Consider the following 17180-nt stretch of genomic DNA (forward strand, 5'->3'; position numbering starts at 1 on the left):
ACCATTAGTGGATGTAGGTTTCCTATAAGTCTTAGTGGTAAGTCTACCCCTCTGATCCTTACTAATATTAAGGTCAAGGAAGTTGATGGATTCTTCCTGAATCTCCGATGTGAACCTCATGTTTATGTTATTCTTATTAATACACAGAATGAACTGATTAAACTCGGCAACAGTGCCTGACCAGAGTACGAACACATCGTCGATAAATCTCGACCAAAATAAAATCTTAGGGAACCACCAAGCTTCTTCCACAAAAATAACAGTCTCTTCCCACCAGCCCAGGAAGAGGTTGGCGTACGATGGGGCACAGGAGCTCCCCATCGCCGTCCCCCTGAGCTGGTGGTAAGTCTTGCCAAAGAAAAGAAAACAATTATGATACAATATGAATGTCATTAACTCAACCACAAATTTGTTGTGCGGGATACATTGGGTGGCACGTGTATTAAGAAAAAATTCCATCCCCCTGATACCTGCCTCATGTGGAATAGGATTTACTATATGAGGGACTTTGCCAATTGTAAATCTGAGGGGGTAGTATATATGGCTACGTGTTTGTGTCCACTCAGTTATATTGGAAAAACTAAGAGAGAGCTACGGAGACGCATCGGTGAACATTTGGGGGACATAAAACATAAGCGGGATACACCAATAGCGAAGCATGTTAGATGTGTTCATTTCAATAACGATAGAGCTATCTCTTTTTGTGTGCTTGAAGTTGTGCGACGTAATCCCAGGGGTGGTAACCTGGACAAATTGCTCCTCCAAAAGGAATGTCAGTGGATTTTTAGGCTACGCACTCTTGCACCTTATGGCTTGAATGAGCAGCAAAATTATTGCTGTTTTTTGTGATGGGTCAATTCATTGATGTCAGCTAGTCTTATTTGGGTTATCCTTCCCGGTGTATTATATTAAGCTATCTTTATTTATCCATATTTGATCCTGTGCAGTGTAACCTCGTGGTTTCTATTGATCAGTGGTTTCTCCATAGTAATTGTGATTTATTATTATTTTTCTGCTTCCCTGTTTATTTTTTGGTAGTTAAGTTATCTTTTTGTGATATAGCATATTTGCTTCACTTTTTTTACCATCTATATTAGTGTTGTATGTATAGTCCTGCGCTTCTTTCCCTTACCGTTGTGAGTGTATATTACCATATTTGGTCTGTATGCGCATTCAGTGATGTATCCATTATGCCTCTTTTGTTCATAAACCGGTGTATCTATTACAGTAAATATCATTGTCTTGTGCTGTTATCGCCGCAATATAGGTTGTATATTTTCTTCCTTAGGTCTCTGCTGGACCCCAGAATTATGGTGGTCTATGGGGATTTATCGCATGTAGCCTGCGCAGTGCGGCGCGTGCGCGGCTGCTTACTATATATACAAGGCACCTCTGGACTCCACCATTATGGCGGTCGGTGAGGCTTTACTCTGCCTTTCTGGTCTAGCACTACGCATGCGCTGTTTGTAGCGCTGATACCGGGCACTGCTGGCCTGTTTTTACTGATAGAGGCATTTTTCACTGTCCACTTCCGTGTGGGGCCGCCGTGTACTTCACCAATATGGCGGTATTCATGGATTTACCTACACTTGCTATTACTTTATCTGGATTGAGGGACGGCTACGGACTTTACACCTTGAATTAGGAAGTACTTTACTACCTTGCTGGGAGACCATCTATTTAAGCAATAGCCTCCGGTATGTCGCTGCAGCCCTATCTTTGTATGTATCTATATATATCATTTACTGCCATGCTGATGTTCTTACTCTCCTGATGAACCCATAGTCTGGGGGAAACGCGTTGAGAGGTCTTTTGTTAAGTTGGTGTGCCCTAATTTATCGTATGAGCCACCACTGCTGGATGGACGTTTGGCTGGGGTTGATTTTTGCAGCAGATGAGTATATGACAATTATCATTAATATGTATCTTTATTACTTGCTGCATTCCCGACTGAACTGACTGCATTATCTGCCCATTTCCAGGTTTATGTGGTGGGGGCTTGCCTTAGTTATTGCTTTTTATGGCATTAATATGTTTCATGGTATCGGTTCCTTAGTATGCTGAATATATATTTTGTATTTTTCTATTTATTGTCCGGTAACTTGTGATATTTAGCTTTTACCTCTATCCCTATCTTACAGCACATTGTGGGATGCGGGCCTGACATGCTGTGTTAACGGTATCACATATTCTTACAAGTTATATACAGCCAACTGGCTTTCTGTTTCATAGTCTATCCCTTATAGGGAATCCCTAGGAGACCAGGGTTAGTCATCGTACGAGCGGGGGCGCCGTTCTCGTATCTTCTTAGGGTGCCAACCCCCGCATCTAGGTAGGGATATATTACAGGTCTGCATTACCATTAGGGGCAGTACACATATATCCTGACACTCTTTAGGTATTTTTTATATACCACTTGTGCTATATCACCTAAGTAGGACATGTTATGATGTTTATTGTTGGTATATTTTCAGTATAGGGCGTGTGTGTATATATGTTGGGGTTATCTGCCCCATTATACTGAATTATTAGATAGGGATTTTTTAGTGCAATATTTAATAAAGTATTCCATTTTATGGGGGTTATTTTTCTATTTGTAAGTTATTTTTGGTTTTTCCTCCTAAACATATATTTTTTCATTAGTAAGTCGACAACCCCTTTAACAAACACGAGGTCGGCAGCCAACCACAACACATGCTTTAAGCTTAATTCTGAGAAGATGAACACCAAGCACTGCAGGGATCTGAACTCAGGATCTCCATCTCACAAGACAGGCACCCTACCAGCTAAGCCACAGCAACAGTGCAACACAAATGAGAAATGCAAGGCTGCAAGTTCAAACGAAAAACCGCCAAGCTGCAGGCCACATACGGGCCAACCAAGAGACAGCAGGCCGCAGACCAAGAGAGAAACACCAGACTGTAGGCCAAATGAAAATCACCAGGCTGCAGGCCATGCCATAATCACAGGACCGCAGGACATGCGAGAATCACAAGGAAGCAGACCATGCAAGAATCACAAGGCCACAAGACATGTGGAAATCACAAGGCCACAATACAAATTAGAATCACAAGGCCTCCAGACATGAGAGAATCACAAGCCTGCAGGACATGCGAGAAATACAAGGCTGCAGGCCCACCGAAACACAAGATCCCGACCAGATAACAAGCCCTGGGCCTGACACTGGGCAAGACACAAGGCCCCGGGCTAGACACCAGCCTCAGAGCTAGACACCAGGCCCCAGGCCAGACATCAAACATGAGACAGTAGGTATTGAAACAATAAATCTAAATTCTCACACTATGGCGTTCTATGATTCATGGCTACTCCCTGCCGTGTGCTCAAGGCTCCTATATCCAAAGGACTGGAAACCACATTGAAAGAGGAAGTGAGAGTTTCCTTTTTGTTTTGCACTCTTGGCATCTTGTCCGAGGTAAGCGGCAGATCCCAGTCTCTCAGGTGCTGTCATGGGTAAGGGGAAAATATTCCTGTTCTGAGATAATCTATAAATCTGCCACTGCTATGTGCGGTGCAGGGACATAGTCTGAACATACCACATCTCCTGGGCAGGGGAGCCAGTAGAAGAGTATACAGACAAGTCCACATGGGATTGCAGCTGCTGCTTTCTATGAGGTAAGGCCATGTGCACACGTTCAGTATTTTTCGCGTTTTTTTCGCTATAAAAATGTGATAAAAACGCGAAAAAAACGCTAACATAAGCCTCCCATTATTTTCAGGGTATTCCGCATTTTTTGTGCAAATGTTGCATCTTTTTCCGCAAAAAAATCGCATCGCGGAAAAAAAAGCAACATGTTCATTAAATTTGCGGAATTGCGGGGATTCCGCACACCTAGGAGTGCATTGATCTGCTTACTTCCCGCACGGGGCTGTGCACACCATGCGGGAAGTAAGCAGATTATATGCGGTTGGTACCCAGGGTGGAGGAGCGGAGACTCTCCTCCACGAACTGGGCACCATATAATTGGTAAAAAAAAAAGAATTAAAATAAAAAATAGTCATATACTCACCTTCGATGGCCCCCGCAGTCTTCCCGCCTCTCCGGTGCATGCCGCCGCTTCCGTTCCTATAGCTGGTGTCTGTGAAGGACCTGCGATGACGTCGCGGTCTTGTGATTGGTCGCGTGACCGCTCATGTGACCGCGACGTCATCGAAGGTCCTGCGCACACACACCATCTATAGGAACGGACGCCGCTGAGGAGATCGGCTGTCTGCAGGTGAGTATAACCATTTTTTTTATTTTTTTTTTATTATTTTTAAACATTCTATCATTTACTATTGATGCTGCATAGGCAGCATCTATAGTAAAAAGTTGGTCACACTTGTCAAACACTATGTTTGACAAGTGTGACCAACCTGTCAGTCAGTTTTCCAAGCGATGCTACAGATCACTTGGAAAACTTTAGCATTCTGCATGCTAATTTAGCTTGCAAAATGCTAAAAAAACATGTTTAAAAACAGGCAGGAAAATGATTTACCCCAGAGAGAGAATCAGCTGCAATCCCACATTGTACAGTCTGTATACTTGCTTTTGCTTCCTCTCTTGCCAAGGAACTGTGATATGTTCAGACCATGCCCCTGCACGGTCAGACACAGCCATTCCATGGTGCATAGCAAGGGCACATTTATATGATTATCTCAGCCAGGAACCTGAGGGTATGGGCACACAACATCTTTTTTAAGCAGGAACGTTCTCTAACTCGCCTAAAAAAGAGCGTAGTAAAGGTTAAAAAAAGATAATCATATGCAGTGCAAGGTAAAAACAATTTGCCGAGTATATGTTCAGTCTTTTTAGCTTCATTCAACCACTTCAAGTTTGTAAAGGCGCAAAGCAGATAAAAGAAATGACCTGGCCACTCTTCAGGTGACTTCTGCTTGGAACCACTCATTATTATATAGTATAAAAATATGCAGGTAGCAAAGTTGAAGATGAATATAGACACAACGGTATAAGAAAGAATCTTTATGTTGGTCTTGGCCTGTATATTAACAATTTGAGACCTTGCCCTTTTTCGTATTTGCGTTTCCGTTTTTCGCTCCCCTTAGCCATAACTTTTTTATTTTTCCATCAATATGGCCATGTTAGGGCTTGTTTTTTTGCAGGACAAGTTGTACTTTTGAACAACACCATTGGTTTACCATATTGTGTACTCAACAATGGGAAAAAAATCAAAGTGTGGTGAAATTGCAAAAAGAGTGCAATTCCACAACAGTTCTTTGGATTTTTTTTATCATGTTCACCAAATGCTAAAACAGACCTGCCATTATGATTCTCCAGGTCAGTACGAGTTCACAGGCACCAAACATGTCTAGGTTCTTTTTTATTTAAGTTGTGATCTCGGGTTGGGTGAGATCTTACTTTTTGCATGCCGAGCTGACGTTTTTATTGATACTATTTTGGTGGCGATACGATATTTTGATCACCCGTTATTGCATTTTGATTCAATGTTGCGGCGACCAAAAAAACGTAATTCTAGCGTTTTAACTTTTTATCGCTACACCCTTTAGCAATCAGGTTAATCCTTTGTTTTTATTGATAGATTGGGCAATTCTGAATGTGGCGATACCAAATATGTGTATGTTTGATTTCTCTTATTGCTTTATTTTGAATGGGGTGAAAGGGTGGTGATTTAAACTTTTATATTTTTTTAATATTTTAAAAAACTTTTTTTACTTTTGTATGTAGCGGAATGCCTCACTTGCTATGAGCTCCGTCCCGGGTGGCGCTCATAGTAATCCAGCATTGACAATCATAGATTGGTTGTCCAGGAGACCTCTGGTAGATTGGTAGGAGACCTCTGGTTGTTATGCCAACCCATTGGTGACCCACGATCACGTGACAGGGGTCACAAATGGGCGGATTTCCAGCCCGATGGCCGTAAGCACGCATTAAGTGCCGCTGTCAAAGTTTGTCAGCGGCATTTAATGGGTTAATAGCTGCGGGTGGATCACGAGCAGCTGTTACGGACACATGTCAGCTGTTGGGAGTGCAAGGAAGATAAGTAGAAACATTTATTGCCTTTTTTCTTTGCATTTACTATATGGGGACCATATACAAGGATGGGGGCAATATACCAGGATGGAGGGACATATACCATGATGAGGGCCATATATCAGGATGAGGCCATATATCATGATACCATGATGAGGGCCATATACCAGGATGTGGGAACATATACTGGGATAGAGGAACATAAACTAGGATGGGGGAACATATACCAGATGGGGGTACATATACCAGAATGGAGACATATACCAGAATGGGGCAAGATAAAAAGATGGGGGCCATATACCAGGATGGCGCCATATACCAGGATGGAGGAACATATACCAGGATGGGCAAACATACAGAAGGATGGGGAACATATAGCAGAATGGGGCTATATATGTGGATGGGGCCATATACCAGGATGGAGGCCATATACCAGGATGGAGCCAAATAAAAAGATGGGGGCCATATACCAGGATGGCGCCATATACCAGGATGGAAGAACATAAACCAGGATGGAGGAACATATACTAGGATGGGGGCCATCTACCAGAATGGGGCTATATAATAGGATGGGAGCCATATGCCAGGATGGGGGCCATATACCAGGATGGAGGACATAAACCAGGATGCACTATATGGGGCCATTATACTGTGAAGGACTATATGAGGCCATTATACTGTGGGGAATTGTATGAGGCCATTATACTTTGGGGCATACATGGGGCCATTATATTGTGGGGCACTGTATGAGGATTTTATACTGTGGGGCATTGTATGGGGCTATTATACTGTGGGGCACTATATGTGGTCATTATACTGTGGGGCACTATATGCTGTATTAACTGGAAGCATTGCACTGACAGAGAAGCTTGCTGATCATGCACTGTGCATCATGACATCGGGTCACCATGGTAACGATCTGGACCCCGCGTCATGCCACGGGGTCTCCGATCCAAAGGCAGAGGGCCTTTCAGCCCTCTGCCGACTCCCGGAATGCTGGAATCTCATTCGATTGCAGCATTTCGGGGGTTAAAGTGCCAAGAGCACTGCGTGACCGCTCCTGGAACTTAGGCCGGTTTCACACGTCAGTGGCTCCGGTACGTGAGGTGACAGTTTCCTCACGTACCGGAGACACTGACACACGTAGACCCATAAAAATCAATGCATCTGTGCAGATGTCATTGATTTTTTGCGGACCGTGTCTCCGTGTGCCAAACACGGAGACATGTCAGTGTTCGTGGGAGCGCACGTTTTACACGGACCCAATAGAGTCAATGGGTCCGCGTAAAACACGGACCTCACACGGACATTCTCCGTCTGGGGTCCGTGTGCGTGCAGGAGACAGCGCTACAGTAAGCGCTGTCCCCCCCACATGGTGCTGAAGCCGGTATTCATATCTTCTCTCCAGCAGCGTTTGCTATAGAGAAAATATGAAGAATAGTGTTAAAAATAAAGATCCATGTGTCCGCCGCCCCCCCACTCCCTGTGCGCCCCCCCGCTGGTCAGAAAATACTTACCCGCTCCCTCGCTCCTTCCTGGTCTGGCCGCGCCTCCTACTGTATGCGGTCACGTGGGGCCGATCATTTACAATCATGAATAGTCGGCTCCGCCCCTATGGGAGGTGGAGCCACATATTCATGACTGTAAATGATCGGGCCCACGTGACCGCATGCAGGAGAAGCCGCGGCCAGACCAGGAAGCAGCGAGGGAGCGGGTAAGTATTTTCTGACCAGCGGGGGGGGCGCACAGGGGGTGGGGGGGCGGCGGACACATAGATCTTTATTTTAAACACTATTCTTCATATTTTCTCTACAGCAAACGTTGCTGCAGGGATGATATGAATGGCAGCTTCAGCACCATGCAGAGTGGGTACCACACGCTCCGTGTGGTACCCACTCGCCATACGGGCGGCACACGTGTGCCGCACGTATGGCCTCCGTGAGTTCCCAGGCACACGGACACGGATAACTCCGGTACCGATTTATTCCGGTACCGGAATTATCTGGACGTGTGGGACAGCCCTTAGTACCAGTGTCCCGGTGTCAGCTGTCAGAATCAGCTGACACCCGGAGGTGGTCGTGCAGATGTTATAATCCGTCCCTGGTCAGATAGACCCAGATCACATGGACAGACTATTATGTCTAATGTCAGAAAGGGATTAAGCTACTGCCAGAAGTATCTGGCTGCGGCTTCTCCCCTCTCCCTATGAAGAATATATGATCACATAACCAAGCCGTCATGTGAATGAGGAAGTACAGGAAGATATCTGTCTGATTTGTATAAGCACTTCAAATCCTCATTTAGATTTTCTCATTAGGTAAAAATGCCATACTGCTTAAATATAATTGTAGACAGTGGATTTACTTACTGTAAATTGTTGTTTGTCAGCAAGTGAATGAAGTTTTCCAGTTTCATAGAAAGATATCTAATCAAGCAATACAAATATAAAAATACAGTTCTTATGTTAACTACTTTTTTGTGGTGGGAAAGATACAATATTTATACATTTAAGAATTAAAACCCAAATCACAAAGCCCACTCCACCATAGTATGAGAGCTGGTTTTATTTCTGCATAGGTGTTTGCCATTTGTGTATAGACATTGTACCACAATAGAGCTAAGATTATTGTACAGATACAGTAGCAAATTAAAGCTTACTACATATATAATGATGGATTCACACTTGCTGAAAACTTAAAGTAACATAACCAGCGGCAAGGTGGGCTATGGGCATATACTCCTCCCCCCAAGGCCGGTCCTCTAGTAACTGTCTAGGGTCGCCCAGCTGCCAGGTGCCTCAGCTGCGCTGTATATTGCACTAAAGGGAACCTGTCAGTAGGATTGTGCACAATAACCTACAGACAGCATCAGGTTGGCGCTGTTAAACTGATTAAAATGATACCTTAGTTGATGAAATCCGTCTTGTGGTTGTTCTTTAATCTTTATTTTCATTTTTGAGTTAATGATATGCTCTTGCTCTGAGGCGGCCTGTTGGCGGGGGGGGGGGGGGGGGGGTCTTCATGTGGTGCTCTGATTAGGTATTCATCTGTATGGCTTCTGAGAGGTCACTGATCCCTAGCAACGTAATGAATATTATATATATTTAAAAAAACCTTCCATTCTGCAGGCAGATGCCTGTGCTGCAGCATGATTGCATCCATAATGTGCATTTAATTATTCCTTTTGATGATATGCATAAATTCATAAAAAAAATCAGCTACAAAATGGCACCAGCCGCAACTGCAGTAGCAGCTATCGGTGATCAGTGCCATCTTGCTAGAGAAAAAAAAAATTGCCTCCTCCAAGAAGGCACCACTGGCGATTGCGCAATAGCATCTATCGGATCGCCAATAGCAGCTACTGTGCAGACTCTAGTGGGCCATCTTGCTAAAGAAATAAAAAACTGTCTTCAGATGGCGTCGGCTGCGCCTGTGCAGTAGTATCTATCAGCGATCCGAATAGATGCTGCTGCCCAGGCGTCAGTGACGCCATCGTGGAAGAGGCAATTTTTTTTCTCTAGCAAGATGCTGCTATCGGCGCCTGCGCAGTAGCATCTATCGGAACGCCATTTTCAAAACTGATTTTTTTTTTAAATGAATTTATGGATACCATCAAAAACAATAATTAAATGCACATTATGTCTGCCTGCAAAAGGTTTTTTTTTTATATATATATAATGCTCATTATGTAAAATAAGGGGCAGGTCACTGAGGGATCAGTGACCTGTCAGAAGCCATGCTGATGAATACCTAATCAGAGCACCACATGAAGACCCTCCACAGGTCACCCCGAAGCACGAGCTTAACATTAACTCAAAACTGAAAATAAAGATTAAACAACAACACAAGATCGATTTCAACAATCAAGGTATCATTATAATCAGTATAACAGCGCCAACCTGACACTGTCTGTAGGTTCCTGTGCACAATCCTGCTGACAGGTTCCCAATAAACCCCTTTCCGACATCGTGCGTAATAGTATGCCGATGTCGGACTTCCTCCCTTTGATGAACAGCTGACATTTGCCTCTAACAGCCGCAAGTGGAATCGCGATCCATCCGCAGCTATTAACTAATTAAATGCAGCTGTCAATCTCTGACAGCAGCATTTAACGCTTGCTTTCGGCAAGCGCGCCAGAAATCCCGCCCATCGGTGACCCCGTCACGTGATCGTGGGTCACCCATGGGTTGGCTTAACAACCAGAGGTCTCCAGCAGATCTATATGATTGTCACTGCTGGAATGCTATGAGCGCCACCCGGTGGTCGGTTATCATAGCAAGTGAGCAATTCTGCTACATACTGTGCGTGCGATCTGATCATCGCCTGTATGCAACAGAGCCGATCGGATTATGGCAGCTTCTAGTTTTCCATGGAGACTATTGAAGCATGTCAAAAATAAAAAAAAGTTTTTAAAAATATAAGAAAAATAAAAAATATATAAAAGATCAAATCACCCCATTTCGCCCAAATCAAAATAAAAACAATAAAAACAAATTCAAACATACACATATTTGGTATTGCCGTGTTCAGAATCACCCGATCTATCAATATAAAAAAAGAATTAACCCTATCGCTAAACTGTGTAACGTGAAAAAAATTCTAAATACGAGAATTATGTTTTTTGGGCTGCCGCAACATTGCATTAAAATGCAATAACAGGCGATCAAAAGATCGTATCTGCATCAAAATGGTATAGTAAAAAACGTCAGCTCGGCACACAAAAAAAAAGTCCTCAGCCAACCCAAAATCAAGAAAAATGGAGACGATATGGGTATTGGAAAATGGCGCTTTTTTTAACAAACGATGGAATTTTTTTTCACCACCTAAATAAAAAGAACTTATACATGTTTGGTGCCTAAGAACTAGTAATGACCTTGAGAATCATAATGGTAGGTCAGTTTTAGCATTTAGTGAACATGGTAAACAAAAACAAACAAAAAACAACTGTGGGATTGCACTTTTTTGCAATATCACCGCATTTTTTCCTCATTTTCCAGTACATAATATGTTAAAACCAATGGTGTTGTTCAAAATTACAACCCGTCCCACAAAAACAAGCTCTCACATGGCCATATTGACCGAAAAATAAAAAAGTTATGGCTCTGGGAAGAAGGGGAGCAAAAAATGAAAATGCAAAACCAACCAGATGGGTATTTCCTGAAGGAACTACAGATAGTGCTTTGGAATGGTGCCCGGGCTGCCCCTGCAAGACTTTCACACTTGGGTGCCCCTCAGGCGCTGGTTTGTTAGTTGTAGCCCCTCAGGGTTGAGGCCACTCTGGGTCCGATTTGGTGGGCGGGGTCACTCTGGGTCCAATTTGGTGGGCGGGGTCACTCTGGGACCAATTTGGTGGGCGGGGTCACTCTGGGACCAATTTGGTGGGCGGGGCAACTCTGGGTCCGATTTGGTGGGCGGGGCACCTCAGGGACCGATTTGGTGGACGGGGTCACTCAGGGTCTGATTTGGTGGGCCGGGTCACTCAGGGTCCGATTTGGTGGACCGGGTCACTCAGGGTCCGATTTGGTGGGCCGGGTCACTCAGGGTCCGATTTGGTGGGCCGGGTCACTCTGGGTCCGATTTGGTGGGCCGGGTCACTCTGGGTCCGATTTGGTGGGCCGGGTCACTCTGGGTCCGATTTGGTGGGCCGGGTCACTCTGGGTCCGATTTGGTGGGCGGGGCACCTCAGGGACCGATTTGGTGGGTGGGGTCACTCAGGGTCTGATTTGGTGGATGGGGTCACTCAGGGTCCGATTTGGTGGGCCGGGTCACTCTGGGTTCGATTTGGTGGGCCGGGTCACTGGGTCCGATTTGGTGGGCGGGGTCACTCTGGGTCCGATTTGGTGGGCGGGGTCACTCTGGGTCCGATTTGTTGGGCGGGGTCACTCTGGGACCGATTTGGTGGGCGGGGTCACTCTGGGACCGATTTGGTGGGCGGGGTCACTCTGGGTCTGATTTGGTGGGCGGAGCCACTCTGGGTCCGATTTGGTGGGCGGGGCACCCCAGGGTCTGATCTGGTGGGTGGGGTCACTCTGGGTCCGATTTGGTGGGCGGGGTCACTCTGGGTCCGATTTGGTGGGCGGGGTCACTCAGGGTCCGATCTGGTGGGTGGGGCACCTCAGGGTCCGATCTGGTGGGCGGGGCACCTCAGGGTCCGATCTGGTGGGCGGGGTCACTCAGGGTCCGATTTGGTGGGCGGGGTCACTCTGGATCCGATTTGGTGGGCGGGGCACCTCCGGGACCGATTTGGTGGGCGGGGTCACTCAGGGTCCGATTTGGTGGGCGGGGTCACTGGGTCCGATTTGGTGGGCGGGGTCACTCTGGGACCGATTTGGTGGGTGGGGTCACTCTGGGACCGATTTGGTGGGCGGGGTCACTCTGGGACCGATTTGGTGGGCGGGGCACCTCAGGGTCCGATTTGGTGGGCGGGGCACCTCAGGGTCCGATTTGGTGGGCGGGGCACCTCTGGGTCCGAATTGGTGAGCGGGGCAATAATTATAATATGACTACAGATAGTGCTTTGGAATTGTGCTGTGCTATCACTTTAAGAGCTGATATTATCTGACAAAACCTGTGTGCTGGGCTTATGTAGAGTTCGTAGGCGTTGGCATAGTAACTGGGTCTGACTGCGCATATCAATGAGCTAATCAGCCAGGTGGCAGTTGGCAGTTATTTTGAAATTGCCTCAGAAATCAGGCCATTATACCCTAAGAGGAAATTTCCCTATTGAAATGCATTGAGCAATGCTTTCCAATGGGGGTAAAAAAAAAATTCAAACGCAAATTGCGCCAAAACTACAAATCCGATCGACACGAAAAATACTTAGCACACCTCTCGTGGACGCTGGCTTCGAAATGACACCTCACTGGAGTCTGTGCGTTTAGCGGTTCGGGCCGCATTAATTGCGGAAAAAAGCCTAATAATAATAACTAGATGGGTATTTCCTGAAGGAACTACAGATAGTGCTTTGGAATGGTGCCCGGGTTGCCCCTGCAAGACTTTCACACTTGGGTGCCTCTCAGGCGCTGGTTTGGTAGTTGTAGCCCCTCAGGATTGAGGCAACTCTGGGTCCGATTTGGTTGGCGGGGTCACTCTGGGACCAATTTGGTGGGCGGAGCCACTCTGGGTCCGATTTGGTGGGCGGGGCACCTCAGGGACCGATTTGGTGGGCGGGGTCACTCAGGGTCCAATTTGGTGGACAGGGTCACTCAGGGTCCGATTTGGTGGACGGGGTCACTCTGGGCTCGATTTGGTGGGCCGGGTCACTCTGGGTTCGATTTGGTGGGCGGGGTCACTCTGGGACCGATTTGGTGGGCGGGGTCACTCTGGGACCGATTTGGTGGGCGGGGCACTCTGGGACCGATTTGGTGGGCGGGGTCACTCTGGGACCGATTTGGTGAGCGGGGTCACTCTGGGACCAATTTGGTGGGCGGGGTCACTTTGAGAAGATTTGGTGGGCGGGGTAACTCTGGGACCGATTTGGTGGGCGGGGTCACTCTGGGACCGATTTGGTGGGCGGGGTCACTCTGGGACCGACTTGGTGGGCGGGGCACCTCAGGGTCCGATTTGGTGGGCGGGGTCACTCTGGGTCTGATTTGGTGGGCGGGGTCACTCTGGGTCCGATTTGGAGGGCAGGGTCACTCTGGGACCGATTTGGTGGGCGGGGCACCTCAGGGTCCGATTTGGTGGGCGGGGCACCTCAGGGACCGATTTGGTGGGCGGGGTCACTCAGGGTCCGATTTGGTGGATGGGGTCACTCAGGGGCCGATTTGGTGGACGGAGCCACTCTGAATCCGATTTGGTGGGCGGGGTACCTCAGGAACCGATTTGGTGGGCGGGGTCACTCTGGGTCCGATTTGGTGGGCGGGGTCACTCAGGGGCCGATTTGGTGGGCGGGGCCACTCTGGGTCCGATTTGGTGGGCGGGGCACCTCAGGGTCCGATTTGGTAGGCGGGGCCCCATCAGGGGCTGATTTGGTGGGCGGGGTCCCTCAGGGGCCGATTTGGTGGACGGGGTCACTCTGGGTCCGATTTGGTGGGCGGGGTCACTCTGGGGCCGATTTGGTAGGCGGGGCCACTCTAGGGCTGATTTGGTGGGCGGGGCCACTCTGGGTCCGATTTGGTGGGCGGGGCCACTCTGGGTCTGATTTGGTGGGCGGGGCCCCTCAGGGTCCGATTTGGTGGGCGGGGCCCCTCAGGAGCCAATTTGGTGGGCGGGGCCCCTTTAGGGGCCGATTTGGTGGGCGCAGCCCCTTAGGGGCTGATTTGGTGGGCGGGGCCCCTCAGGGGCCGATTTGGTGGGCGGGGCCACTCTGGGTCAGATTTGGTGGGCGGGGCCCCTCAGGGGCCGATTTGGTGGGTGGGGCCCCTCAGGGACCGATTTGGTCGGCGGGGCCCCTCAGAGGCCGATCTGGTGGGCGGGGCCATTCTGGGGCCGATTTTGTGGGCGGGGCCCCTCAGGGGCCGATTTTGTGGGCGGGGTCCCTTAGGGGCCGATTTGGTGGGCGGGGCCCCTCAGGGACCGATTTGGTGGGCGGGGCCACTCTGGGTCCGATTTGGTGGGCGGGGCCACTCTGGGGCCGATTTGGTGGGCGGGGCCACTTTGGTGCCGATTTGGTGAGCGGGGCCCCTCAGGGGCCGATTTGGTGGGCGGGGCCCCTTGGGCCGATTTGGTGGGCGGGGCCCTTCAGGGGCCGATTTGGTGGGCGGGGCCCCTCAGGGGCCGATTTGGTGGGCGGGGCCACTCTGGGGCCGATTTGGTAGGCGGGGCCACTCTAGGGCCGATTTGGTGGGCGGGGCCACTCTGGGTCCGATTTGGTGGGCGGGGCCACTCTGGGTCTGATTTGGTGGGCGGGGCCCCTCAGGGTCCGATTTGGTGGGCGGGGCCCCTCAGGAGCCGATTTGGTGGGCGGGGCCCCTTTAGGGGCCAATTTGGTGGGCACAGCCCCTCAGAGGCCGATTTGGTGGGCGGGGCCCCTCAGGGGCCGATTTGGTGGGCGGGGCCACTCTGGGTCAGATTTGGTGGGCGGGGCCCCTCAGGGGCCGATTTGGTGGGCGGGGCCCCTCAGGGACCGATTTGGTGGGCGGGGCCCCTCAGAGGCTGATTTGGTGGGCGGGGCCCCTCAGGGGCCGATTTGGTGGGCGGGGCCATTCTGGGGCCGGTTTGGTGGGCGGGGCCCGTCAGGGGCCGATTTGGTGGGCGGGGTCCCTTAGGGGCCGATTTGGTGGGCTAGGCCCCTCAGGGACCGATTTGGTGGGCGGGGCCACTCTGGGTCCGATTTGGTGGGCGGGGCCACTCTGGTGCCGATTTGGTGGGCGGGGCCACTTTGGTGCCGATTTGGTGGGCGGGGCCCCTCAGGGGCCGATTTGGTGGGCGGGGCCCCTCGGGCCGATTTGGTGGGCGGGGCCCCTCAGGGGCCGATTTGGTGGGCGGAGCCACTCTGGGTCCGATTTGGTGGGCGGGGTCACTCTGGGTCCGATTTGGTGGGCGGGGTCACTTTAAGAGCTGATATTATCTGACAAAAGTGTGTCCTGTGGGGTCATGTACAGTTCATAGGCGTTGGCATAGTAATTGTGTCTGACTGCGTATATCAATGAGCTAATCAGCCAGGTGGCAGTTGGCAGTTATTTTTAGAAATTGCCTCAGAAATCAGGACCATTATAAACGTATGGGAAAATTTCCCTATTGAAATGCATTGAGACACTTTTTTCAAACGCAAATTGCGCCAAAACTACAAATCCGATCGACACGAAAAATACTTAGCACACCTCTTGGGGACGCTGGCTTCGAAATGACACCTCACTCGAGTCTGTGAGTTTAGCGGTTCGGGCCGCATTACGTGCGGACTGAATAATAATAATAAGAAGAATAAGTTTACCACGTTCGGATTACAATATAGTGCTTTGTTCCAAAGCACTATAATAATAATAAGAAGTTATCCACGATCGGATTACAATATAGTGCTTTGTTCCAAAGCACTATAAAAATACCTCTGGTCATTAACCCCTTTCTGACATCTGACGTACTATCCCGTCGAGGTGGGGTGGGCCTGTATGACCACTGACGAGATAGTACGTCATATGCGATCGGCCGCGCTCACGGGGGGAGCGCGGCCGATCGCGGCCGGGTGTCAGCTGCATATCGCAGCTGACATCCGGCACTATGTGCCAGGAGCGGTCACGGACCGCCCCCGGCACATTAACCCCCGGCACACCGCGATCAAACATGATCGCTGTGTACCGGCGGTATAGGGAAGCATCGCGCAGGGAGGGGGCTCCCTGCGGGCTTCCCTGAGACCCCCGCAGCAACGCGATGTGATCGCATTGCTCCGAGGGTCTCCTACCTCCTTCCTCGCCGCAGGTCCCGGATCCAAGATGGCCGCAGCATCCGGGTCCTGCAGGGAGGGAGGTGGCTTACCGAGTGCCTGCTCAGAGCAGGCGCTGGTAAGCCTGCAGCCCTGCACAGCAGATCGCCGATCTGACAGAGTGCTGTGCACACTGTCAGATCACCGATCTGTAATGTCCCCCCTGGGACAAAGTAAAAAAGTTTAAAAAAAATTTTTCCACATGTGTAAAAAAATAAATAAAAAATAAATTCCTAAATAAAGAAAAAAAAATATATTATTCCCATAAATACATTTCTTTATCTAAATAAAAAAAAACAAAACAATAAAAGTACACATATTTAGTATCGCCGCGTCCGTAACGACCCAACCTATAAAACTGTCCCACTAGTTAACCCCTTCAGTAAACACCGTGAGAAAAAAAAAAAAAAAACGAGGCAAAAAACAACGCTTTATTACCATACCGCTGAACAAAAAGTGGAATAACACGCGATCAAAAAGACAGATATAAATAACCATGGTACCGCTGAAAACGTCATCTTGTCCCGCAAAAAACGAGCTGCGATACAGCATCATCAGCAAAAAAATAAAAAAGTTATAGTCCTGAGAATAAAGTGATACCAAAATAATTATTTTTTTCTATAAAATAGCTTTTATCGTATAAAAGCGCCAAAACATAAAAAAATGATATAAATGAGGTATCGCTGTAATTGTACTGACCCGAAGAATAAAACTGCTTTATCAATTTTACTAAACGCGGAACAGTATAAACGCCTCCCCCAAAAGAAATTCATGAATAGCTGGTTTTTGATCATTCTGCCTCACAAAAATC

At 48.6% G+C, this 17180-nt stretch overlaps 1 protein-coding gene across 3 annotated transcripts in view; it reads right to left on the bottom strand.

Moving 5' to 3' along the window:
* Positions 1 to 17180, bottom strand: part of C6H18orf63 (chromosome 6 C18orf63 homolog) — a 570510-nt gene that overhangs the window by 371870 nt on the left and 181460 nt on the right. For 2 of the 3 annotated variants that reach the window (XM_077270091.1, XM_077270093.1), the window contains one exon: positions 8379 to 8435. The exons of the other annotated variant lie outside the window; for it this stretch is intronic. In XM_077270091.1, coding sequence (XP_077126206.1) covers positions 8379 to 8435 — 57 coding nt within the window. The remainder of the gene's footprint in view (positions 1 to 8378; positions 8436 to 17180) is intronic. 3 annotated transcript variants of the gene reach the window in all.

This window comes from Ranitomeya variabilis, chromosome 6 (genome assembly GCF_051348905.1).
Source record: "Ranitomeya variabilis isolate aRanVar5 chromosome 6, aRanVar5.hap1, whole genome shotgun sequence".
In the NCBI taxonomy this organism is placed as follows: domain Eukaryota; kingdom Metazoa; phylum Chordata; class Amphibia; order Anura; family Dendrobatidae; genus Ranitomeya; species Ranitomeya variabilis.